The sequence below is a fragment of the Papaver somniferum genome, chromosome 7, assembly GCF_003573695.1.
Source record: "Papaver somniferum cultivar HN1 chromosome 7, ASM357369v1, whole genome shotgun sequence".
Classification (NCBI taxonomy): domain Eukaryota; kingdom Viridiplantae; phylum Streptophyta; class Magnoliopsida; order Ranunculales; family Papaveraceae; genus Papaver; species Papaver somniferum.
This window is the reverse complement of record NC_039364.1, coordinates 234,174,802-234,201,362: the sequence shown is the minus strand read 5'-3', so window position 1 is coordinate 234,201,362 and position 26,561 is coordinate 234,174,802. Positions and strand designations below refer to the sequence as shown.

At 36.2% G+C, this 26,561-nt stretch overlaps 3 protein-coding genes and 2 long non-coding RNA genes across 7 annotated transcripts in view; 4 read left to right on the top strand and 1 right to left on the bottom strand.

The window, feature by feature from the left end:
• The window catches only part of LOC113299870 (uncharacterized protein At2g39795, mitochondrial-like), a 34,159-nt gene that overhangs the window by 6,217 nt on the left and 1,381 nt on the right, over nucleotides 1-26,561 (bottom strand). Inside the window, exons 3-5 of one of the 3 annotated variants that reach the window (XR_003335234.1) lie at nucleotides 25,974-26,461; nucleotides 25,839-25,895; nucleotides 25,227-25,274 (exon numbers count right to left, since the gene is read on the bottom strand). The exons of 1 other annotated variant lie outside the window; for it this stretch is intronic. Coding sequence is in view for 1 of the 2 variants with exons in the window: in XM_026548969.1 (XP_026404754.1) it covers nucleotides 26,251-26,461 (211 nt within the window). In the remaining variant the exon portion in view is untranslated. Of the gene's footprint in view, nucleotides 1-25,226; nucleotides 25,275-25,838; nucleotides 25,896-25,973; nucleotides 26,462-26,561 lie in introns of those variants that run through there. One more of the 3 variants, XM_026548969.1, reaches the window with a different exon arrangement.
• On the top strand, nucleotides 1,063-1,813 carry LOC113296133 (luminal-binding protein 4-like). The gene is made up of 4 exons (XM_026544464.1): nucleotides 1,063-1,103; nucleotides 1,212-1,396; nucleotides 1,516-1,658; nucleotides 1,772-1,813. The coding sequence occupies exons 1-4, from the start codon at nucleotides 1,063-1,065 to the stop codon at nucleotides 1,811-1,813; spliced, it is 411 nt and encodes a 136-aa protein (XP_026400249.1).
• Nucleotides 2,243-2,752, top strand: LOC113299872. The gene is made up of 3 exons (XR_003335236.1): nucleotides 2,243-2,276; nucleotides 2,498-2,590; nucleotides 2,719-2,752. It is a non-coding gene; the product is annotated as an uncharacterized LOC113299872 (long non-coding RNA).
• LOC113296132 (luminal-binding protein 4-like) lies at nucleotides 5,837-6,587 on the top strand. The gene is made up of 4 exons (XM_026544463.1): nucleotides 5,837-5,877; nucleotides 5,986-6,170; nucleotides 6,290-6,432; nucleotides 6,546-6,587. The coding sequence occupies exons 1-4, from the start codon at nucleotides 5,837-5,839 to the stop codon at nucleotides 6,585-6,587; spliced, it is 411 nt and encodes a 136-aa protein (XP_026400248.1).
• LOC113299871 lies at nucleotides 7,017-7,526 on the top strand. The gene is made up of 3 exons (XR_003335235.1): nucleotides 7,017-7,050; nucleotides 7,272-7,364; nucleotides 7,493-7,526. It is a non-coding gene; the product is annotated as an uncharacterized LOC113299871 (long non-coding RNA).

The following is a 26,561-nucleotide window of genomic DNA, read 5'->3' as shown; positions in this document are numbered from 1 at the left end:
TAGAGTTCTCTGTCCCGTAGTAGGGACTTCTAACCTTGCAGGCACGTTTTCAGCTGGTATATGTGATCTCGTCACTTTGGCGATATCAGTAAATGCATCATGCATTGAATCTGCTACATTTTGGAGATCGATGATTCGTTTTACTTCACTCCACTAATGAAAAATGAGTGTTTACCGACCCACATCAGAGACCCCCTAGTAACGGTAGTTAGGCCGCAGACCCGTAAAAGCGGTCTCTGATTTAATAAAAAACCGTAAAACTTCTGAGAGGATAATTAGCCGTCTCTGAATTGAAAAATATATTTATCATTTTGCCAACATAAAACTACTGATTCACCGACCCTCAGCCTTCGATGCAGATCTGATAATGGATTTTGGGCCCCACATTTTATATGCTCACGATTTTCCTATTGAAAAGAACGGATGAATGAGAGATTCTTTGTTTTTATCAATGTACTCGTCTTTATATTTTATCCCAGTATCTTTATTTTTTCTTACCTCTTCACTAGCTCACATCGAACTCATCTCCATATCCATCTTTTTCTTGTTTTTTTTTTCCAATCTAAGTTTAAAAACATTTGCTCTTCATCGACATCCATTACCTTCTTCTTCTTCTTCATCTTCTTCTTCAAAGAATCGATTTCTCCATCTCGATCCAGATCAAGAAGGTGAAACAAAAATCAATACCCTCAAGCTAATAACCGATTTCATTGGTAGTCTGTGTTTTCAATGATGAAATACTTCTTACGATTCATTGGGATAATTATCTATGACTCAATCTTCTTACATCTTCAATTTCATAAATTTATTTTAATATTAGGGTTAGGGTGAATTTTCAATCTCTTGATTTTCCTTGTAATAGTTTCGATTGTAGTGTTATTTTTCTGAATAGGGTTGTGGTTTACTTCAACTGGTTCTTATAATGATTCCTGATGATGATGGTGTGGTGGTGGTGATGAAGCAGAAGTTGGTCGCACTGCTTATCAGTTCTATTTGTTGTTTTTTTACTTTGATTTTTTTTTTTTACTTTGATTTGGTGTTCGTTGATTTGATGGAATTGTAATGAGAACTGTCTTTGATATCAAGAGACTTATCAGAAGAAGGTAAGTCAAAAAAATACTTAGATTTGGATTAGATTAAGATTTTTTGTGTAATTGGTAGTGGAGATTTTTCTGGGTTTGTGATTTATGAGTGATTTTGGTTTTGATTAGGTTTGATGATAAAGAGGTACAGAGAGATATGAAACCCTTACCATACAAGATTGTCAACAAGGAAGGAAAGCCATATGTTGAGGTTAAACTTAAGGATGGGGAGACTAAGGTTTTCAGTCCTGAGGAAATTAGTGTTATGATTCTGACCAAGATGAAGGAAACCGCTGAAGCATTCTTAGGATGCTGTCATTATTGCTCCTGGAAAGATTGAGAACCAAATCAAATTAATTCATGTTTGATTCCACAATTTATTTTGTGGATTTGGAAGAATTTGAAATTTTTTATGTGGATTTTTTAAATCTAGCTATGATGCTTACTACCAAGGATGCTGGTGTGATTGTTGGATTAAATGTAGTAAGAATCATCAACGAGCCAGCCGCAGCAGCTATGGCTTATGGTTTGTACAAAAAAACGGAGAAAAGAACATCCTTGTTTTTGATGGTGGTGGTACATTAGATGTCAGTATCTTGACTATTGATAATGGATTTTTTGAGGTATAATTCTCACATAATTTTCAATATTTGTTTTTGTTATATGGTCTGTTGTATAATTCTGCTCAGAGGCCACACTATGCTAGTAATTCATTAGTTGATTTAGCATAATTGCTCTAATTACGTGCAACTTGATAGGAATTCGTTTCCATTTTCAGAATTATGCTATCAATTACTGCTAACATTGTATAATAATAAATATGGTAGAAAAATTAATATTTAAGAAATTAACTTGATGAATATAAATGTGATTGATTTTTATTTCCTAATTTAACTGTCAATGAGATTTATTACTAACGTGAATCACGAACATAAAAAGTGATTCGGATTAACGTGATTGATTTTTATTTCCTAATATTCGTCAGTAATTGGTTTTATTACTTTTATAGATTTTATTTCCTAAGATTCATCAGTAATTGGTTTTATTATTACTTTTATAGAAAATTTCATTCATATTATGTCCTAGCTTTCCTAATATATCTCTTGTTTACCAACAAATCCTTGTCTTAGATGTAGAGGAATAAATGATTCTGGTTTTGGAGAACCAGGGAGAAGAGAGTTTGAATCTTTCCATGTAAGTTCTAGTAATGATAATAATGATTCTTTCTTTTTGTCATGTACATCGCATAATGACTTAGTGTACATGAAAGTAATTAAAAAGGATATTTACTTTGGATTTTTTTTTATGTTCGCCTAGAGCGCCTAAGTCGCGCCTAGGTAACCAGGCGTGAGGCGCTTGGCTTGGCGCCTCATACAACACAAATCTGATATACATGTAATTTTGTTCTGTTGTAGCTAGAGACGCAATACTTCCATGATCATGCAACTTTCACAGTAGTTGTTGGCCTGAACCAGCAGTGCGAGCAAGTGAATGCTCCTGATCCAATTGTGAGTTCAGTTTTCTTTGAAAAAATGTTTTAAATGAGTTGAAGTTTTACCAATCAAGATCGCAAATCCATTGTTTGTTGAGTACACTATGATTACCTGACATTGGTTATATTTACAAAATATCGCAGATCAACACTTGCAGTGACTTTTACAAATTCTGGCAGGCAACCCATGATTTTCACGAGGCCATAAATCTATGTTATGCAGCATCGATAGCAACTAATCCTATGGAAGATAAGCTTGGTGATAACTTAGAGGTAACATTTTATCGTGCATATGTCTTCAATTGTTATATTATTTTTGAAAAGGTCTAATTTGTGGATACGTAATGCTCATTGTGCATCACTGATGAAATTTCTGTGCTTATGGAATGTTATGACGTACTGAGACTCTCCATGGAAAGTGGTGCCAAGGGTTGCAAGGTTGTTTCCTTAACTGCGTGCTTCACTGAGACTAAGTTGTTATGTGTAATGACATACTTTAACCATATACACTCACGAACTGCCTCATGTAGGGCAATGATCTCAGAGTGGTTCGTGGAGGTAGCCACGAGAGTTTGCTTGGTCTATTACCATGATATTGTTGTGTTTCCTATGGTAAATACATAACCAGTTTGGGATCGAGATTTATGTGGGTCTGAAAGGTACCCAGCATCAGCAAAACCAACCAAAACATTATTTGGGGTTTCAGTGTAGGGAGTTGTCTTAACATCCCTCCTTTTGTCCTCATAGGCATAAAATAAACCCATGTCAATGGTTCCTTTAAGGTATCTAAATATATTCTTTATACCATTCCAATGATGCTGCGTTGGCGCAGAGCTATATCTAGCTAACAAGTTCACTGATAATAAAATGTCTGGTCGACTACATTGTGCTAAGTACAATAATGCGCCTATTGCACTTAGGTAAGGAGCTTAAGCTCCAAATACTTCTTCGTCATCTTGCTTAGGACGAAATGGATCCTTATTCATATATAAGCTTCGACCGATCATGGGAGTGCTAGCGGGGTGCACCGTGTCCATATTAAATTTCCTGAATATCTTATGGACATATGCAGACTGGTGGATTAATATTCCAGAGGTTCGGTGTTCTAGTTCAATTCCTAGACAAAACCGAGTTTTCCCAAGATCTTTCATCTCAAATTCAGATTTCAGATAGCTTGCGGTTTCTCTTATTTCATCAAGAGTACCTATTATGTTCATATCATCAACATAAACAACTATAATTGCAAATCCGGAAATTGTATTCTTTATAAATACGCATGGGCATAACTCATTATTTGTATATCCCTTCCTAATCAAATAATCACTTAGATGGGTATACCACATCCGCCCGCATTGTTTTAATCCATAAGGTGAGCGTTTCAACTTAATTGAAAACGCACTCTGTGGTTTAGAGTTATTTGATTCGGGTAATGGAAAGTCATCGGGCACTTTCATGTATATCTCTGAATCAAGATCCCCATAGAGATATGCTGCAACCACATCCATAAGATGCATTTCAAGTCCTTCTGAAACTACCAAACTAACTAAGTAGAGGAAAGTTATAACATCCATTACAGGAGAATATGTTTCTTCATAATCAATTCCAGGGCGTTGTGAGAAACCTTGCGCCACAAGGCGAGCCTTATCTCTTACGACTTCATTCTTCTCATTACGCTTTCTGACAAATACCCATTTATGTCCTACAGGTTTACACCTAGTGGGGTTAGCACTACCGCACCAAATACCTGTCTCTTTGCCAGTGAATCTAGTTCTTCCTAGATTGTAACTTCCCATTTAAGCCAATCTGCTCTTCTTTGGCATTATGTTATAGAGCGTGGTTCGATATCATCGTGCTCTATGATTTCTCGAGCAACAGTATATGCAAATATATCATCAATATTTGTGAAGGATCTTTCCATCAACACATATGCACTCTTATAATCCATAGAGATTTCTTTGTTCTCTGGAATCATATCAGACATCGGAGTGTCCTCCAGTTTGATTCATGGACATAACTATAATCAGAGACAACTTCATGAGAAGGATTATCTGCATTGATGATAAATGGATCGGATTGTGCCTTACTCACTCTCTTCTTCCTTGGGTGAGTATCGATCGAACCAGGTAGCCTCCCCCTTTTCCTTTGGAGGGGCACTGCCTCAGATAAACTTCCACCAAGTTTAAGCTTAGCATCTCCATCTAGAGTTCTCTGTCCCGTAGTAGGGACTTCTAACCTTGCAGGCACGTTTTCAGCTGGTATATGTGATCTCGTCACTTTGGCGATATCAGTAAATGCATCATGCATTGAATCTGCTACATTTTGGAGATCGATGATTCGTTTTACTTCACTCCACTAATGAAAAATGAGTGTTTACCGACCCACATCAGAGACCCCCTAGTAACGGTAGTTAGGCCGCAGACCCGTAAAAGCGGTCTCTGATTTAATAAAAAACCGTAAAACTTCTGAGAGGATAATTAGCCGTCTCTGAATTGAAAAATATATTTATCATTTTGCCAACATAAAACTACTGATTCACCGACCCTCAGCCTTCGATGCAGATCTGATAATGGATTTTGGGCCCCACATTTTATATGCTCACGATTTTCCTATTGAAAAGAACGGATGAATGAGAGATTCTTTGTTTTTATCAATGTACTCGTCTTTATATTTTATCCCAGTATCTTTATTTTTTCTTACCTCTTCACTAGCTCACATCGAACTCATCTCCATATCCATCTTTTTCTTGTTTTTTTTTTTCCAATCTAAGTTTAAAAACATTTGCTCTTCATCGACATCCATTACCTTCTTCTTCTTCTTCATCTTCTTCTTCAAAGAATCGATTTCTCCATCTCGATCCAGATCGAGAAGGTGAAACAAAAATCAATACCCTCAAGCTAATAACCGATTTCATTGGTAGTCTGTGTTTTCAATGATGAAATACTTCTTACGATTCATTGGGATAATTATCTATGACTCAATCTTCTTACATCTTCAATTTCATAAATTTATTTTAATATTAGGGTTAGGGTGAATTTTCAATCTCTTGATTTTCCTTGTAATAGTTTCGATTGTAGTGTTATTTTTCTGAATAGGGTTGTGGTTTACTTCAACTGGTTCTTATAATGATTCCTGATGATGATGGTGTGGTGGTGGTGATGAAGCAGAAGTTGGTCGCACTGCTTATCAGTTCTATTTGTTGTTTTTTTACTTTGATTTTTTTTTTTTACTTTGATTTGGTGTTCGTTGATTTGATGGAATTGTAATGAGAACTGTCTTTGATATCAAGAGACTTATCAGAAGAAGGTAAGTCAAAAAAATACTTAGATTTGGATTAGATTAAGATTTTATGTGTAATTGGTAGTGGAGATTTTTCTGGGTTTGTGATTTATGAGTGATTTTGGTTTTGATTAGGTTTGATGATAAAGAGGTACAGAGAGATATGAAACCCTTACCATACAAGATTGTCAACAAGGAAGGAAAGCCATATGTTGAGGTTAAACTTAAGGATGGGGAGACTAAGGTTTTCAGTCCTGAGGAAATTAGTGTTATGATTCTGACCAAGATGAAGGAAACCGCTGAAGCATTCTTAGGATGCTGTCATTATTGCTCCTGGAAAGATTGAGAACCAAATCAAATTAATTCATGTTTGATTCCACAATTTATTTTGTGGATTTGGAAGAATTTGAAATTTTTTATGTGGATTTTTTAAATCTAGCTATGATGCTTACTACCAAGGATGCTGGTGTGATTGTTGGATTAAATGTAGTAAGAATCATCAACGAGCCAGCCGCAGCAGCTATGGCTTATGGTTTGTACAAAAAAACGGAGAAAAGAACATCCTTGTTTTTGATGGTGGTGGTACATTAGATGTCAGTATCTTGACTATTGATAATGGATTTTTTGAGGTATAATTCTCACATAATTTTCAATATTTGTTTTTGTTATATGGTCTGTTGTATAATTCTGCTCAGAGGCCACACTATGCTAGTAATTCATTAGTTGATTTAGCATAATTGCTCTAATTACGTGCAACTTGATAGGAATTCGTTTCCATTTTCAGAATTATGCTATCAATTACTGCTAACATTGTATAATAATAAATATGGTAGAAAAATTAATATTTAAGAAATTAACTTGATGAATATAAATGTGATTGATTTTTATTTCCTAATTTAACTGTCAATGAGATTTATTACTAACGTGAATCACGAACATAAAAAGTGATTCGGATTAACGTGATTGATTTTTATTTCCTAATATTCGTCAGTAATTGGTTTTATTACTTTTATAGATTTTATTTCCTAAGATTCATCAGTAATTGGTTTTATTATTACTTTTATAGAAAATTTCATTCATATTATGTCCTAGCTTTCCTAATATATCTCTTGTTTACCAACAAATCCTTGTCTTAGATGTAGAGGAATAAATGATTCTGGTTTTGGAGAACCAGGGAGAAGAGAGTTTGAATCTTTCCATGTAAGTTCTAGTAATGATAATAATGATTCTTTCTTTTTGTCATGTACATCGCATAATGACTTAGTGTACATGAAAGTAATTAAAAAGGATATTTACTTTGGATTTTTTTTTATGTTCGCCTAGAGCGCCTAAGTCGCGCCTAGGTAACCAGGCGTGAGGCGCTTGGCTTGGCGCCTCATACAACACAAATCTGATATACATGTAATTTTGTTCTGTTGTAGCTAGAGACGCAATACTTCCATGATCATGCAACTTTCACAGTAGTTGTTGGCCTGAACCAGCAGTGCGAGCAAGTGAATGCTCCTGATCCAATTGTGAGTTCAGTTTTCTTTGAAAAAATGTTTTAAATGAGTTGAAGTTTTACCAATCAAGATCGCAAATCCATTGTTTGTTGAGTACACTATGATTACCTGACATTGGTTATATTTACAAAATATCGCAGATCAACACTTGCAGTGACTTTTACAAATTCTGGCAGGCAACCCATGATTTTCACGAGGCCATAAATCTATGTTATGCAGCATCGATAGCAACTAATCCTATGGAAGATAAGCTTGGTGATAACTTAGAGGTAACATTTTATCGTGCATATGTCTTCAATTGTTATATTATTTTTGAAAAGGTCTAATTTGTGGATACGTAATGCTCATTGTGCATCACTGATGAAATTTCTGTGCTTATGGAATGTTATGACGTACTGAGACTCTCCATGGAAAGTGGTGCCAAGGGTTGCAAGGTTGTTTCCTTAACTGCGTGCTTCACTGAGACTAAGTTGTTCATGATTGCAGCTTCTATTATTCATGAATGTTACCTATCCATAAACTTGAAAGAATTTAATTTTTGCGTGCTAATATGTAGGTTCTCTTCATGTCCTGGTTACTTTGGGGATTATACCATTGTGAGAGGCATGGTAGTCTCAATGGTAGAGAAGGTCAGTTGTTTGGTGCAAACTCATTTGTAGTGGACTTATTTCATATAAATAAATATTCACTAGTATGTTGACTGTAACTTTTATTAGTGTCTTAGGGCTGTGGTAACAGGCAAGAGGGTTGAAGAAGAATTTGAAGAGGCTCAATGCGCTTAAGCATTGGATGCTTGGCAAGCTTGGTGGTGCCTTTGTAAGAATCTATAGTCCCTTTCTTGTGTATTGATAGACACATTTTTGTGTCTAATTTGATCTCAATACTATATATTGTTGGCACTCGATTTTGTACTAATTTTGTTATTTTATGTATTTATAGGTATTTTTTTGGAAATAAATATTTTTGGAAAATTCGGCTCGAAAAGTTGATTTTGTCACCCGGAGGACAAGTGTTACTCGGACTCTCGCTTTTGGATAAGGGTAACCTAATTACTAAGGGGCACCCCCAGGTCACCCCAAGGCAGCTGCTATTCGCACCCCAGTTCTGGTTAGGGGGGAGGACATCTTCTTCCCAAATTCAAAAACCAAAATTGGCGGGAAAAAATTGTTATCAACTGGCAGATTTAGGGTTGGCAGTTTGGACGGGATTAAAGGAGACTTAACGACCCAAATTGATTGGGTTTGTTCCTAGGGCCTATATAGAGCTGGTATGGGTGTTGGATTCGGTCAAAATTGGTTAGATAACCGGTGGTAATCAAATCAGGGAAGATATTAAGAAAAATATTCTATTCTTGGAATTCTTGGATGGAAGAGACGTGCATGGGTTGATCTTATTGGCTGGAAACAATCCCTACAGCTCAAGGATGACGCGTGAGAAGAGATAAAACATGGAACAATCCGTAAGAAATCATAGAATTAAAGAAAAAATATCGGGAATATTTTCATTCACTGCCGAGTAATGGGAAGATTTTTTGGATTAATGGAGGAGATTCAATGGTTCAATTACGTATAAATATGTTCCTAATGTGCTACAGAGAGGCTGTCGAGAGTCTGGGGGGCTGAGGAGAGCCAGAGAAGAAGAAATTCGAGTTTTCCCAAACTCGGTTTCTGCTGCTGCTGCTGCTGATGAACACGAAGAACATGAAGAACGGACTCGCAGCAACAGTCGTTTATCAACAGTGAAAGAGACTCACAGACGTGGGTCATAGGTGTGGGTCTTAGATATTCAGTAACAATAGCACCTCTTCTGTTTCTTTTATTTTGGACCCTTTATGTGGGTCGCACTTCCACTGTTTTATTATTTCATCTCCATTTTCATCCTTGTAAATACCTTTTGAGCAATAAATAAATACTTTGAGCGTGTTTTTATCATGATGAGCTAAACCCAACACTGGGACGACGGAGGAGGTCGAGTTTCATCCATGTGGTAATTTCATTAATTCTTTTATTTACTTTTTGCACCAATTTTAATTGAATTAAGATTTTAATTAATTATTTGTGATTTCATTTGATGGTTTATGCTTAGTCCTAGGGATTTTTGATATGCCATGCTTAAGAAATACAAGTAATATTTTATAAAATCTATCTTGGCAATAAACTAGAGTTCATATTTGTTTTGCTTTGAACTATAATCGCCTAGAGTTAAATTCTGAACCACTTGAAAATGATAAATGGCCGAATCTTTAGTCCCAGTACTCTCTACCAATTTGTCAATATTTTATGTATATAATTTTTATAAATCTAAAAATCCTTCACCTTCACAAGTCTTAGAGTTCGAACCTTCATTACTACAACCCCACAAAAAAAATCTTTAATCATTTTGGCGCCGCCGACGCGGATTTGTGCTTAGGTAGAATTTTTTTTTTAGGTTTATTATTTTATTTAGAATTGTTTTTTCCTTTTTACGTTTCTTTTTGTCTTTATTTTGCAGGTTCAAAGTGAAAAATAAGGACTTGGAGAGGAAAAAGCTTAAAGCGAAAAGCGAAAAGAGAAGAAAAAAAGGACAATTTTAGGATTTAATTTTTAATTTTCAATTTTTAATTTTTTTTAGAGTGTGTGAGGAAAACTGTAATTTTTTTTATTTATTTATTTTGGACTTTGGACTTTAAAAAATTGGACTTTATTTTTTTTTTAAACCCTACGGAAGGGTTATAAATTAAAAAAAAAATACAAACTGTTTGCAGGGAAGGACGACGATTACTATATCGTCTCGGCCCCTCGGGTTCGCACACGACATAGGAGTCGTGGCCCGAGTCGACGACAACGGTTCATCGCCCGTCTGGTACGGGAGGTAAGTCCAATCGAAACACCCGCGAATCTCCTGCAAGCGGGTTACTGTCTACCTTAAGGTGATAATTGTTTGAGGACGAACCAGACTGTCTTTATTTTCCTAGTAAAGGGCAAGGCATGGCCTAAACAAGATAAGGGTTCGGATTTCATCACCGTTCTCTTCTTGCCCGCCTTAGGAAAACGAAACCGAACGCGAACCTAAGCTTTAAAATTTGGAATAGAACGAGACCGATAGGGTAACGAGCTTAATAGGAAACTCGTTCGAAAAATATTGGTTGCTCTTTAAGCACACTCCAAAGTTCATGATGGTTTCTGTGAGTTGAATGCGTGACTGCGCCGCCTTGTGATAGCGGTGAGGCCTTGGGTATCAAAGCTCCACTGAGCTTCCCTCGCCTCAATTCAACTTACTTTGACTCGGATTGATTCCAGAAGGGTTTGCTCAAATTGCAACGAATTCCCTTTCGAAAGATAGAAGCTGGTCTAGAAACAATCTAAGTGGAGCGATCATGCTTTTTGTTTGCTAGAAATCTTTAGGTTTGTTTTGGTAGAGTCGAGTCGGCCTTGTTTGTGATTGTGTAGAATTCCCTTGAAATTAAGAATGTCGAGCTGGTATGATAGAAGCCAATACAATGAATATCGACCCGAATTTGAATATGGACATCATCAGTTTTATTACCATGGTGGGGAATAGTGGTTGGGAACGCCAAACTTTTCAAGGTTATGGTTCATACCATGGTGAGCCCAATCACTATCCTCACAACCATCAGTCATACGAGAAAAATTCTGCTAATTCCTCTTTACTTGAGTCGACACGTAAGTTAGCTGAGACAACACGTAAGTTCGCTGGAATGAATAACTTAGTTATGGACGAAAATAATGCAACGAGTGAACTTTCTTTACCTGGTTTCCTAGATTACGTCAGGAATTCATGTGAGTCGGCCCAAAAGCTTTTGTTAGAGACCCAGAATAGAACTTCTCTAAAAGATCTAAATTTCCAAAATAGTGTTTCCAATTTTACCCTCGATGTAAATAGTGAATACTTGCCTAATTTAGAGGACGAGGTTAGAATAAAAGACACTACTTATTTAGATAAGGTTCAATCATCTTCGTACTATGATGATGAGGATAGCAGTAATGAAGAATCTGAAATATGTAGGCATAGTGATCAGGAGTCTAGTAATCCAATTGAGCTGTATAGTGATTATATTATTTCTAGTTCAAATCCAAATAATTTTTATGATTATTCACCTATTCAAAAAGACGAGGATTTGATTAGGGATACCACCGTTTTAGACGATGTAGTTTTTCCTTTTGATTACGAAGCCGATAGTGGTTTAGAGGAACGGGTTCATTTCGAAAATACTGTTTTAGAGTCTAGCGACTTAGAAACAATAGTCTTGGAAGAAGAAGATAGACCCGTAGAGATGAGTAAAGATGCACTACCTGATAATAACTTAGAAGAATCTCTTGAATACTGTTTAAGGACTCTGAAGATACGGAAATTCAAGAAATAATTAGAGGTCTATCTAGAGACACTGAAAACTCTAAGTTTGGGGGTGATTATCACCTTCATAGTGCCTTACCTTTAACTCTCAGAAAGTCCCTTCACTTAGGACTTGATATCTCTGCCTCGACAAATTTACAAGATTACTTTCATACTCGTTTTCCCAAACCTAATGATGTCCATGAAGGAGTTCAGTTATTAGAAACCCATCCGCTGGTTGATGTGGTTTGCCCAGGCTATGATACCCAGATTGACTTTGTTTTCCCACCAAATAGTTTTCTTCCAACTATGGGAACGTTTCAAATGAGTCGAATATTAAGTTCTGAGACTAATCCTAAGTACTTTAGGTTAATAGAATCGACACATTTTCCTAAGAATGACCACTACTCTCATTGTGGTCAACTTTGTAAGTCATATATGATTGACTTAGAGGATCCGCAATTATTTAGGTTATTACTTCGTGATTCTAAGTTCGTATTTGAGTTTTTACAGACTCTAATACCTAATAATTTGGATCCAACCTATGAAGAAACGCAGCCAATGAAAATATTCTATATAGACCCTTTCATAGAACCTGAACTTGAACCACAATTAGCGATAGTTATCAGGAAACTAGGTAAGGGCATGCTAGTGTTGTTCATTTCGTTGGTTCACTGCAGTTTCCTTTTGTCAGCTCTTTTTGGTTTTAAAGACCCACAGTTATTCCGGCTACTGTTATACGGTTCGAGTTGACTAAACCTTTCCTACGTCTGGCTGAAGACTTTAAACTTAGCACTTCTTGGGAGGTAACCCAATCTCATGCAACACGGTAATATCTTTCCTTAACTCTTCCGCTTCAAATAGTAACTGTCTCTCCTTGTTCATGCTTTTAATTTCATCTTTAGAACATTGAGGACAATGCTAATTTTAAGTTTGGGGGTATGGGAGAAACTTTTTAGTTGCAATAAATAAACTCCAGAGCCTAGAAATTTACGCCTATTAAGGATAGCACTAACCAATCTAAGTTGATGGAAACATTTTTGTTTTAGGAGTTTAGGAACCAATCTGACTAGATGGAAACATCTATAGAGTCTATTCATAAAAGCACAGAGCTCAGGTGTTAGAAATAACATGATAGTTTCGCCATATCTTGTTGAGTCCTTTTCACTTTCTTTTTTTAGTTTTCTTTTGTTTCAAGTGATTTGGTGGGCCACACGATTCAAGTTGTTACCTTTGCTAGGGTGAAATAGAGTGACTGAGTTACCTTTTCAAAAAAAAAGAAAAGACTGGACCAGTTAGACCAATCGGAATAAGTATTAACACTTGGATAGCAATATGTGTGTGTTCTCCCTGTTTCCGTCGCCTAAGCAAGCGTGGAATGCAGGACCCGTGGGAACTATCGTATAATCTGCTGACAAGAAGCATGCGCTTGGATCAAAAAGATCTATTCATGCCGTTAAGTTAAAAAAAAATGGTTATTGTTATGTGTAGTCAACTGCTGGTTCCCTTGTATTTGCCAGTTTGTTGATCTAGATTTAAGTTATTGACCACTGGTTCCCTTGTATATGCCAGTGTGTTAATATTAGTCAGACCGGTATCTCAGTCATTTAGGTTAGGTTCATCTTGGCAGAGGCCTTCAGACAGATATGGAAAACACCGTTCGCTTTTCAACCATCTACATTTTTCTTTTTCCATCTTCTTAATCTTTTCATGTGATTAGTCTGACTCCGAGTATGATGTCCATTGTGAAACTATCTTAGTAGAGCTCTGTCACTTATATGAATTTTAGTATGCTTGAGTGCAAACTCGTGTACATCAATTGGAATTTCGCATCAGGGTTCTTCCTCTTAGAGTCAATAATTGTATGCCAACCAAGGAGGTTCTTTAGTGCTTTCCAAGGTTCTGCGTAGATATCTAGGGTCTGGAGTATTGATTTTTGTGGGTACACCTCTGATAAACCCACCCGAGATTAACTCGGTCACTTTTCAAGAATAAATTTTGCTCGAGGACTAGCAAATAATAAGTTTGGGGGTATTTGATAGACACATTTTTGTGTCTAATTTGATCTCAATACTATATATTGTTGGCACTCGATTTTGTACTAATTTTTTTATTTTATGTATTTGTAGGTATTTTTTTGGAAATAAATATTTTTGGAAAATTCGGCTCGAAAAGTTGATTTTGTCACCCGGAGGACAAGTGTTATTCGGACTCTCGCTTTTGGATAAGGGGTAACCTAATTACTAAGGGGCACCCCCAGGTCACCCCAAGGCAGCTGCTATTCGCACCCCAGTTCTGGTTAGGGGGGAGGACATCTTCTTCCCAAATTCAAAAACCAAAATTGGCGGGAAAAAATTGTTATCAACTGGCAGATTTAGGGTTGGAAGTTTGGACGGGATTAAAGGAGACTCAACGACCCAAATTGATTGGGTTTGTTCCTAGGGCCTATATAGAGCTTGTATGGGTGTTGGATTCGCTCAAAATTGGTTAGATAACCGGTGGTAATCAAATCAGGGAAGATATTAAGAAAAATATTCTATTCTTGGAATTCTTGGATGGAAGAGACGTGCATGGGTTGATTTTATTGGCTGGAAACAATCCCTACAGCTCAAGGATGACGCGTGAGAAGAGATAAAACATGGAACAGTCCGTAAGAAATCAGAGAATTAAAGAAAAAAATATCGGGAATATTTTCATTCACTGCCGAGTAATGGGAAGATTTTTTGGATTAATGGAGGAGATTCAATGGTTCAATTACGTATAAATATGTTCCTAATGTGCTACAGAGAGGCTGTCGAGAGTCTGGGGGGCTGAGGAGAGCCAGAGAAGAAGAAATTCGAGTTTTCCCAAACTCGGTTTCTGCTGCTGCTGCTGCTGATGAATACGAAGAACACGAAGAACGGACTCGCAGCAGCAGTCGTTTATCAACAGTGAAAGAGACTCACAGACGTGGGTCATAGGTGTGGGTCTTAGATATTCAGTAACAATAGCACCTCTTCTGTGTCGTTTATTTTGGACGCTTTATGTGGGTCGCACTTCCACTGTTTTATTATTTCATCTCCATTTTCATCCTTGTAAACACCCTTTGAGCAATAAATAAATACTTTGAGCGTGTTTTTATCATGATGAGCTAAACCCAACACTGGGACGACGGAGGAGGTCGAGTTTCATCCATGTGGTAATTTCATTAATTCTTTTATTTACCTTTTGCACCAATTTTAATTGAATTAAGATTTTAATTAATTATTTGTGATTTCATTTGATGGTTTATGCTTAGTCCTATGGATTTTTGATATGCCATGCTTAAGAAATACAAGTAATATTTTATAAAATCTATCTTGGCAATAAACTAGAGTTAATATTTGTTTTGCTTTGAACTATAATCGCCTAGAGTTAAATTCTGAACCACTTGAAAATGAAAAATGGCTGAATCTTTAGTCCCAGTACTCTCTACCAATTTGTCAATATTTTTTGTATATAATTTTTATAAATCTAAAAATCCTTCACCTTCACAAGTCTTAGAGTTCGAACCTTCATTACTACAACCCCACAAAAAAAATCTTTAATCATGTATTCATATATTTATATCTGATGCTTATTTGGATTTGGTTTTAATGGAAGATTTTTATCTTCGTAGGCTCCAAAACCATCATCTGGTCCATACAAATCTAGGTTTAGTTTTGGTATTTAGATGGAGTAACATGTTATTAGGTTTAGTTTTGTGGATTCCAATTTATGTAAAATGATTTTTGATTTGGGGATTTGCTTATATCATGCAGTACTCTGCAACCATTTTTCCATTCCCAGTTCACCATAGAGATAAGTTTCATATCAAATCTTGCAGATAAGTCCTGCTGGAATCCTCCGTTGTGCTCAAGGATGTGTTGTGCTTGACAGAGACGGGGTTCGCAGAAAAGGTAGGAAAGTTTTAACTCCTTTAGTTTTTGTTCTAAAGATGTTAATTACTCCTTATTGCACTATTTTTAAGAATTTTTTCATAATATTTGTGCCTTGTAAGATACTTTACTAGTGTATTCATGTCTAACAAACTACTTGAGTGGGTATGTCTGGTAACTATTTGTCATTTGTGCATGAAGACCATTAGCCTTTACTTGGGGTTGACTGAAACTTGATAGGGATTTATTGCATCAAATGTCTTGTGATTAGGTGTATTAAATGCTTACAGAAAGGTTAGGCATTTGTTCCAATTTAATTTAATTTGTTTTTTTTTATTCCGTCTGATGCGCGAGTCTTAAACCTTGGTATTTCCCTATGATGCAGAAAAGCTACACATTTATTACAATTTATTCTCAAACTCAAAGAAGTAACTGAAGATATTTAGAAGGTTGTTGATGCCTATGACCGCAAAATTGCTTATGGTGTGCTCAGCCATCAGCTGAAGCAGTTTGTGGTAGATGAGAACAAGGTTGTACTCATTATTCCAGGTCCTGATACCAGATTCAATGATGCTGAATTTCAAGAAATGTATGACTTTCTTACTGCTAGATCTCAGTCATCCTATCTGATCTATTTGGCTATGTAAATATTTATATCCCTTTCTTTCTTTTATTTGTTGTTTTCTGAATCATAACTTATTTTGCTTTGCTACAGATACCACCATTCTAAAGTATTGTCTAAGTTCATCGTCGGGTATTTCTTTCTTTTATTTGTTGTTTTCTAGATCATAACTTATTTTGCTTTGCTACAGATACCACCATTCTAAAGTATGGGCTAAGTTCATCGTCGGGGTAGAGTTTGTCGTCTTGTTGTTTAATCAATTGTGTATTAGTGCATCATTTTGTTGTTTAATATTAGAATATCTAGTACTTGTATATTGTTCCGAACTCAGGATTTCAATACTATTTTGTGTAATTTTAAACCTGATGGATACAATGAATGAATGTTGAGTTTTATTTTTGGTTTCATTTGAATTTGAGTTTTAGGTTTGGTTTCATTTGAATTTAATTTGAGTTTCGTTTGATGTTCAATCAGATTGTTTCAGATTTGATTTAGCCATTCAGGCATTTCAACAAATCTAAATCTATATTTTTTTATATTATTACTTAAATCTGAGGCCCACTGCTAAGGGTCTGTACCCATTACCCATAAAATCAGTCGTTACTTTTAGACCCACGTCCAAGGGTTGTTCGGCACAACGACACTTTATCAGAGATCCCAACAGAGACGGTTACAAATGGTCGTATAACTCGTATATATGACATTTCCCGACGGTCGTGGAACTGCTGATTTCCACTAGTGCTCTCACATTGTGGAGTACGGGGATCAAGGTAAGACAACGTGGGAACACACCACGACAATTCCTGTCGTTCCCTTAGAAAATCCTTTTTCTTATCTCCCCCTAACGACGGGAAGGTTGTCTCATCAAAGTGACAATCCGCAAATGTAGCGGTAAACAAATCGCATGTCAAAGGTTCTAAATTGCGGATAATAGTTGGGGATTCATATCCAACATAAATACCTAATCGTATTTGTGGACCCATTTTAGTACACTGTGGGGGCATAATAGGCACATATACGGCACAAACAAATATGCGTAAGTTTGAAATATCAGGCTCATATCCAGTTACCAACTGGTACACAGAAAATGGTTGGCTAGCAGTGGGTCGAAAAAGAATAAGTAAAGATGCATGCAATATAGCGTATCCCCAGGCAGTAATAGGCAGGTTGGTACGCATAACCAGTGCCCTAGCTATCATCTGTAACCTTTTGATAGTAGCTTCTGTGAGACCATTTTGAGTGTGAATATGGGGTACGAGATGCTCTACGTCTATTCCATTAGACACACAGTAATCATCAAATCCTTCTGATGTGAATTCTCCAGCATTATCAAGTATGATATACTTGATAGGGTAATCAGGGTGGTGATCCCTCAGAAGAATAATTTGTGCTAGGAGCTTTGCAAATGCAACATTTCTTGTGGACAATAATGCGACGCGTGACCAACGATTCGAAGCATCTACCAGAACCATAAAATACCTGAATGGTCCGCATTCTGGATGTATAGGTCCACAAATATCACCTTGTATCCTATGCAAAAATGGGATATTTTGTTTGGTATCTTTATCATAGGATGGTATCGATCCTGTTTTTGCTAATGAACAGGCTTTGCAAAATAAATGATGTGCTTTTGACATAGTCAATGAAGCAGAATGGGAAATATGTTGCACATCAACTTCTTGAGAAGGCAACTGTCGTGTTGGAATAACGCTCTTACCAGTTAGTAGTTGGTTACTTTGCACTATAACAGTCTGTTGTCACATTTTCTTTTTTCCTCGAAAAAAGGGATGTCCATGTGAGTTCTTTAAAACACGAATCATCATGTCATGACCTGGGTGCCCTAATCGGTCGTGCCAAAGCCTGTATGAGTCATTATTCAACAAATCATCGTTGGTAACAACATGAGATTCAATAATCCGAATAGTAGTGAGGTATAATCCACTAGATTGACTCATTAGTTTCTCTAAAATGTGTTTTCTTCCACATTCATTAGAGGTAACATGTATGTATTCAATTCCATTTTCACTGTGAGTTTCCAAATGATAATCGTTTGCACGAATATCTTTGAAACTTAACAAGGTGTGGTTAGCTCTTGGTGCATATAGAGCTTCTGTGACTTTAATCAATGTGCCATTTGGAAACATGAATTGAGCATTACCTCGCCCAATTATCACTTGTGATGATCTAATCATATAGTCAGAGATGTAATATAAGGGGTCAAGTTAACAAACAATTGTCTATTTCTTAAGATAGTATGGGTGGTTCGACTACCAGCCAGCCATTCAATCTCTCCTTGAGACATTCCTACAAGTAGATAATGTGGCATCGTTACAAAATCCGAATAATTTATCTCATGTACTTTGGAGAATTTGAGTCTTACTAGAATGATATATTTTTCTTCCTAATATACATTCTAAACAACAGATTATCAAGGTAAAAATAATCTATTAAACTATTACCAAAATATGATTAATATAATAAATACTCATAGATAATCCATTCATAAGTTAATCATGACGACATATAAATTATTCCAAGCCATCAAGAAAAATTATTTAAACCAGAGTCTATTAAAATAAACGTCTAAGATCAAAAAGGTAACTAAAGAAACAATTTCAATCCAAATCAGGTGTACCCAATATGGCATGACTCTTGTTGCCTTGGAAATCTGATATTGTGAGGTTTACATCAGGGGAATTCTCATCTTCTTCCAGATAGTTAGATTCTTGTTCCACAAACTCTCGACACTTCTTGTAGATATATGCAACTTTGTTACTAGCTTTACATTGCTGGTACCAATGTGCAGTGGATCCACACCTATAACAAGGACCGTTTCCAGCTTCGTCCTTCTTAATAGGGGGGTTTCTTGGAGCTTTATCGACCTTGGAGCTGCCACCACTTGGGCCAGAAGGTACATCTCTGTTCCAAACATTTGAATTACCACCACGCCCCGTGACCTCTGTTGGGTCCCTTGTGTCCTCTTCCGTGTGTGTTGCTTTCTCCACGTGCGTAAGGGGTACGGGAGTGTGAATCATGGGAATGTGAATGATCAGCATGTGCATGATAAAATATTTTTTTGGGGTTGTAGTAAACAGGTTCGTCTCAGACTTGTGAAGGAAATGAAATTTTAGATTTAATAAAATTATATACAAAAAAATATTAACAATGGGTGAGAGGTACTGGGACTAAGGATTTGTCTGAATTCACTACACAAGGTTTATTCATATATTCTTTGACAATTAAAACTCAATAAAATTAACATAGACTCTGATTTTGCCAAGATAGATTCTTAAAACATTGATTGTAAGTCCTAAGCATGATGTATCAAAACAATAAGCTAAGCATACATCATCAAATTAAATAACAACCAATTAATTCAAATCATATTTCAATTTTAAATTAATGCAAAAGTCATAAAAAAAATAATTTTTTTTACCCATGCACGATATTCATCCTCCTCCGTCATCCCAGTGTTGGGTTTAGATCATCATGATGAAAACACGCTCAAAATATTTTATTATGGCTCAAATGGTGTTTACAATGGAGAGAAAAAGAGAAAATGGTTTAAAACTGTAATCTGCGACGCACAAAAAACGTAACAGAATGAACGATACAACGCACGTGCTACTGATGTTTAGACTGCACTGCGACCCATGGATTGGGTCTTAGACACTGTTGATAGACGACTGTCCTTACGAGTCTGTTCCTCGTGTTCTTGGTGTTCTTCATCATCAGCAGCAGCAGAAACAAAGTTTCATCAACTCTTGATTTCTGCTAATCCGGACCTCCTCTCGACCACAAACTATCGACACCCCTTCTACTAGACCCAAGCAACCTTTTTATACTCCTAAGCCTCATTTAATCTCGCCATAAACTCCTGAATAATCCTCATTTATTCGGCTGTGAAGAAAAATATCTCGGGAATATTTTCTTGCCTAATTCGGCTTTGTCGATTCTCTCAGCTTTCTATACTTCCTTGTTTATCTATTTCACGATCTTTGTTGTTGCTAGAGTCATCAAACATGTGTAGAACACACTCAAATTCGTGAACTGCTTCTCCCATGCACGTACAACCCTGATTCCTTATCACGGATTTTCCAGCCAAATTTGATCGACCAAAACACTCATGATAGTTTTGTTGGGACATATCGCAACTACCCAACAAATTTCAGCGCTCTAATCTACAGAACTCCTCCAAATTGATCCAAGTCCTTAGTATCCAGCTTCAAACCTGCAAATCAAAGACACACCCAAAGAAACGTAAAGAGGAACAAATGAAAATAAAAAAATCTAAAAAAAAAATCTAAAAATGCTACCTAAACACAAATCCGCGTCGGCGGCGCCAAAATTTGATGGTTTTTCAAATGGTTGTAATAATAGTGGTAAAAATGGGTTCTTTTCAGACTTGTGAAGGAAATGGATTTTTTAGATTCAAATAAATAAAGTTGTTTCAAAAACAATAAGGAAATACCGAGACTTTGGATTCCACCATTGACCAATTAAGTGATAAATTCTAATCAATATTCATGCAATTCTTTCTTTTAAAGCGATTCTAATATTTTTCCTCTAATAGATTTTTGAAGTAATGGTTGTAATCGCAAGGCATGAAACATCAAAAGTTTTAAAACCCAGCATGCTCCATCAAAATAATTCACAACTACTCAATAAAAATCAATTTTCTATAATAGTTCTATGCAAATAATCATGTAAAATAATTGCAAGAAATAATTAAAATAGAATTATACCACTTTTCATGGAACAATGGCTTCCTCCGTTGCCTCGACTAAGGGATTTATCTCATCATTGTGTAAACTTTCTCAAAATTGGTATTCATTGCTCACAAGTGTTTTACAAATGATGAAAAGGAAAATAATTGAGTAAAACAGCTAATTGCGACCCACAGAAATAGTCTCGAAACAACGATAGAACTGAAGTGCTGTTGTCGATGCTCCGCTGTCGCTGAAGAACTGCCGCAAATGAAAGTGAACTACGACAGTTGATAAACGAAGGTCTCTGCTGGTCTGTTCTTCGTGTTCTTCAGCTGTGCAGCAGCAGAACTGTGGTGTCTGCAACTCGTGATTTCTTCGTTCTCTTCTCTCTGCTAACTCCCCAAACTCTCGACAAGCATATATGTGATCCTAGGAACCTATTTATACACCTACAGCTCGTTGAATCTCCCTCAATTACTCCCAAAAATCTTCATTTACTCGGCAGTGAAAGAAAATATTTTCTTTCAGTGTTTTCAAGCCTCCAAATATTTACTCGACATTTACTTGGAATATTTTCTTTCCTGTTTCATCTTCTCACGCGTTTTCAAGCCTCCAAATTACCATATTTAACTCCTTCACGCTCCAACAGGCTGTGAGGGTCTTCCATGCACGTACATAACACGTTCAATCTTCTCCAAATCCCGTGAATATCATTTCCTGCCCGTGTTTCCCTGTTTTCAACTTGTGAATTATCTAGCCAATTATAGCCAATTCTGGTCAAACCAAAATCCCACAACGTGTTTGCTAGGACATATCACAACTTCCTACCAAAAATCAGCCATTGAATCGCCCTAGAACACGTTCAAAACTTTGATAGAAAATCTGCTAGGGAATAACAATATTTTCCCTCCAAAAATCATTTTCAAATGTTAAAGATGACCTCCCCCTTATCCAGAGTGGGGGTGCGAATAGCAGGTGGTCTTGGGGTGTCCTGAAGGAGCCCCTTAGTAATTAGGCTACCCCTTATCCAAACTTAGTGTCCGTATAGTAATTTTCTTCCACGAGCACAAAAACCACTTTTCGCGCCAATTTCGCCGCCAAAGCTTATTTTCCCAAAAATACCTACAAATACACAAAAGGCCATAATAAATACAAAATCGAGCACTAACAATATATACAATTGAGATTATATCAGACACAAAAATGTGTCTATCAAGGTTCCCATCCAACGCACTTGAATTATTTTAGTCCTCCGAAGTTGTGAAGTGTCAATTGTCGTAACATCCATGCCAAGTAGCGGCGGAGGTAACACTGCATTTGCCCAATTGTAGTCTTGATGCATGTCGTTTGCTAATTTGATTATGTCTGAAGAAGGTTTGTATTTTCTTCTATAGACCATATCATTCCTCAATACAGAGTTATTACCTACGTACAAAAATAAAAATTAACATATGTAATCTTTTTTTAACACGGACTCTAGGGAAACTATGCACAATTTTTTTGTGTGGAGATATATGAGGAACCAAATCTTGATTCCTTTTTCTTATCAAAACCGACTGACTATGTTCCTCATGAGATTCGCTGGTAGGTTTGCACGGCAACATGTTAACTTAATGTAATAGTACGAATCCATATCGGATGTTAGCTTGTTAACTAATAGTTTAGATAAGATTTAAATTTTCACATTTTCGATAGGTCTAAATTAACCTTTATCCATAATTTATTATTAGCAATCATTTTCTAATAGGATTCCACTAATGATCAATCACTAGTCATCCGTATTTTTTGCGGGCGTTATTTCAAGATGGAAATTTTTACTAGAGTATTTGCCGTAAATAAATGGTCAATTTTTACGGTCGACACATACGCCCACTAAGAGCAGTTCCTATGGACTCAACAAATTTGAAGTTTGTTTTTGTTCCCACTATGAACTCAACAAACATGAAAAACTGATTGGTAAACCAACAAAATTGAGGATTTGTTGATTGCGGCAGTAGACCAAACGCGCGCTTGATGAAAAACTGTGCGGCTCCACAAACACACCGGCATGCATGTGATCTAAAACCGTTGGCGTGTGACCCAAAATCGCCAGTTTAATCCACCAACATGTGATCCAACTCCGGCAATGCTACTTACCAATCTCGCCATCCAACGACTGTTATTCCTTTCATTTCCCTATAAATTCACCCTATCTTTAAACTTAAAAACCACACCTTCTTCATCTTTATCTCATAATTTCACAGTTTCATATCATCTCAATACTCACTTTTCCCTAATTTCAAACAAAACTACTCGTATCAACTCAATCTCTATCAGAAAAAATCTCTATAAATTCCATAACTAGCAAATATGGCATCCTCATCGCAACGATCACAAAAACAAGCACAATAATAAACACAACAATCACAACCAAGTAATGTTAGAATTCGTGGTTCCAAGTATACGATGGATGAAGAGGAATCAAATCAAATCAAATCAATGGTATTTACATTAAATCAAATCAATGGTATTTGTAGGAATTATATATTGTTTACATTAAATCAAATCAATGGTATTTATGAAAAAAAAATACTTTTTATGGAAAGATTTTATAAAACTTCTGTGAAGAAACTAGTAACATCAATAATCGTGATGCCGAAGGGTTGCCTGATCGTTTACGCACAATTTCAATGGCTGTTAGTGAATACGTAACTTTGATCATGCATATGTGGCACAACAAGAAAAAGTGGTGAAGGTGAACTGAATGTGGAATGAAGATGTCGGGAGGAGTGATAAAGATCCCACAAAACGAGTTTCCAACATGAAACTTGCTTCATCATTCTGAGGGTGCTTAACAAGTTTAATCCATACTTGATGGAAGTTAATCAAGTGCCTGCAAGATCACCACATGCTCCAATCTCGCAGGATTTTCATGATGGAGGACCTGCTTCCTCACCTGAAGAACTGGATTTCCATAGACCATGTCTCTAGTTTAATGACCCCAAGAATTAGAATGAACGTCAGAAATTTCAGGGGTTGAAGCTGCTGGTACTCTAAGAATTACCTAGAAAGTATTATGTTTTGTATAATTTTTTCCACCTGCCTATCAGTTTGTCCAATTTTACAGCCTATCTTGGTATAATGTTTTTCTATTTGTACAAGGGTTCATTATTTAACCATGGTCATATAATATAACTCAAAAGTCGACCATGACCGTTCCTGAGAAACTTTTACCCGGAAGAAAAATTTTATTTTTGTTGCCACAATATATAGTAGTTTCTTTGTATTGCACAAGATAGTAAAGGACTCAAACCTCGCGAAAAGTAGAATTTGGTCGAGCTGAATAGAACAACACAACCATCTCAGTCGTCAGATCAAATTTTTCTATCTTTTGATCCGACGGTTGAGATGGTTGCAATGTTCCCTTCAGCTCGACGTGTGGTTCCATTCAGCCCAACCTAATACTACTTTTTGTTGTTTCATGTAAGTGTCTACTTTTTACTTTTACACTCACCGCATCTAGATGCTAGATTAGAACTGGCATAGGACCTAAAAGATTGTCCTAGCTACCATTCTAGATGCTAGATTAGAATGCCATAGGACTTAATCTTAACCTAAAAAACCGCCATGCGTACCTTTATGGTGTCGCAGTAAAATTATGAAGTATGTAGAAATTTATTCTTAAGTAGAAAGCTTTTTTGTGTTTAGTAGATAAAGTAGCCAAATAAGCTAGAGCTAATAGGGAACGAGCGCATCCCACTCCAGCAAGTACGTTGGTCCTTTTTTTTTTTAATAATCTTCCAGGTTGGATCCGGTGTTGTATACCGAGTGAGAGTGTGCTCTCTTGGTCCGGTGGTTTAAAATAAATCCCACCCTTCTCTCTCACTCGAGAAACCCCGTGATATAAATCATTTTCGTAACTGAACACCCGAGTAAACCCCAATGTGTTCACTCTGAAATTGCACGTTAGATCTATGTTTTTGAGGGGATAGGTTGATTATTTGGGCATACAACACTTTTCAAGTGAGTATGACCATGAGCCGGTAACAATTATCTCAAATTTACATATGCCATACTTGATAATGTTCAAGTTCTAAATCACTCATTTCAACAACAGGAGGACGTCCATTAGGATACATTATCTTATCCATCTCATCATCGTGTGCTTTTAGGGCAATCTCGAATATTCCAAAGCCTTTCATAATCAGGCACATCTTCCATATGTTTCAGATCAGGATACAATATTTATCCATCTCTTCTGAGAAAACAGGGGATCCCAAGCATCTTTGGGAGGTAAAATCTATAAGGATTGTTATCTTCCATCAAGGAACAATAAATCTCACGTCCAACAGCAAGGTCATTTTCAACATCTTCTTGAAGTTCACTGCCACGATTAAAGAACAAACTAGTTAATTTGTATTCTTTGGGCTGTTCTGTAACTATTATTTTAACGGATTGTCAGCTCATAATCCATTATACAGATTATAATGGATTCTATACTTCTTTGGTACCTATATAATAATTGTTTATTTTAATCATAACTGAAAAACTCCATATCCATAAACAGAAAAAAGTTTTTTGAAAATTTATTATAATCGATTATTTTTTCTAAAAAACTCAAATTGAACTTTTTTTTTTATTTTCTCTACACTATCAAGAGAGAGATAAAATAAACAACAACAAACTAAAAAAATTCTAAATCATTGTTCTTTCATCTCCTTTTTGAGATCTGCATTCTAAGATAATCAATTATTTGAAAAAAAAAAGTGTTTGGAAAAAATTATCTTAAAAATGATTATATCTAAATCATTTATCAATTTATGGTTATGTAATCATATATTTTACCAAACAAGGCCTAGTAAACTAACCACCATACTATCACTAATAATATTCATCTGGCCAACTAGGATAGAAAACATAGTAGATGCGAGTGAAAACAATAGTATACCTTTGGGAAGCAAAGAAACCTTCGCTAGGAACTTCAATCCACAATAGCTTCTCACTACTGTTGGCACAAGAACTAAATAATTTAGTTGACTCAATAACAATGATCGTGATACCAATAAAAATAATTAATACCTACCGAGTATGTGGATAAGGAATCCAGATGAAGTCTTTGGGATTCTTTCTACTGTTGCGGATATCGTCAGCACTGCCATTTATAAAAACCAAGAAAACACCAATTCATAATAAGAGCAGCATTTAAGTGTTTAGATTCTATGAGTTCATAAATAGTATGTACCTGACAAGTGGATGTCCTCTTTGTCTATAAACTTCTACATAAACCATAATAAATTCAGTAAGATTCAAAACATATATATACTCGTTCCACAAATCGGAACATTAAATAGTATTACCAACTACATAGTGGACTGGAATCCCTTCATCATTAATAATTGTTGTTCAATGGATTCAGGAGTAGATTGATCAGTAGGAGGCGAATTGGCTGAATCTGACGAGCACATGTCCCTGTTAGCCATGTACCCATGTAAGAATCTGGTGGTGCTGGGTATAATCCCTAAGATCTTCAAACGTCTGTGGAATTCTTTCTGCAAGTTCTTATCCAGTTTCCTTGAAGAAATACAAAAGATGCACAATAAGAAACCAATAATGCTAGAAGATAGGGAATGCAACAACTGATAGAAATCTGAATACATATATAATATCAAAC

Coding starts and splice junctions, on each gene's coding strand:
- LOC113296133 (XM_026544464.1), top strand. CDS start 1,063: ATGAGAACTGTCTTTGATATCAAGAGACTTATCAGAAGAAG. Junction 1,397..1,515: donor TGAAGCATTCTTAGGATGCT/GTCATTATTGCT, acceptor TTTTAAATCTAG/CTATGATGCTTACTACCAAG. Junction 1,659..1,771: donor CCTTGTTTTTGATGGTGGTG/GTACATTAGATG, acceptor AATTCTGCTCAG/AGGCCACACTATGCTAGTAA.
- LOC113296132 (XM_026544463.1), top strand. CDS start 5,837: ATGAGAACTGTCTTTGATATCAAGAGACTTATCAGAAGAAG. Junction 5,878..5,985: donor AAGAGACTTATCAGAAGAAG/GTAAGTCAAAAA, acceptor GGTTTTGATTAG/GTTTGATGATAAAGAGGTAC. Junction 6,171..6,289: donor TGAAGCATTCTTAGGATGCT/GTCATTATTGCT, acceptor TTTTAAATCTAG/CTATGATGCTTACTACCAAG.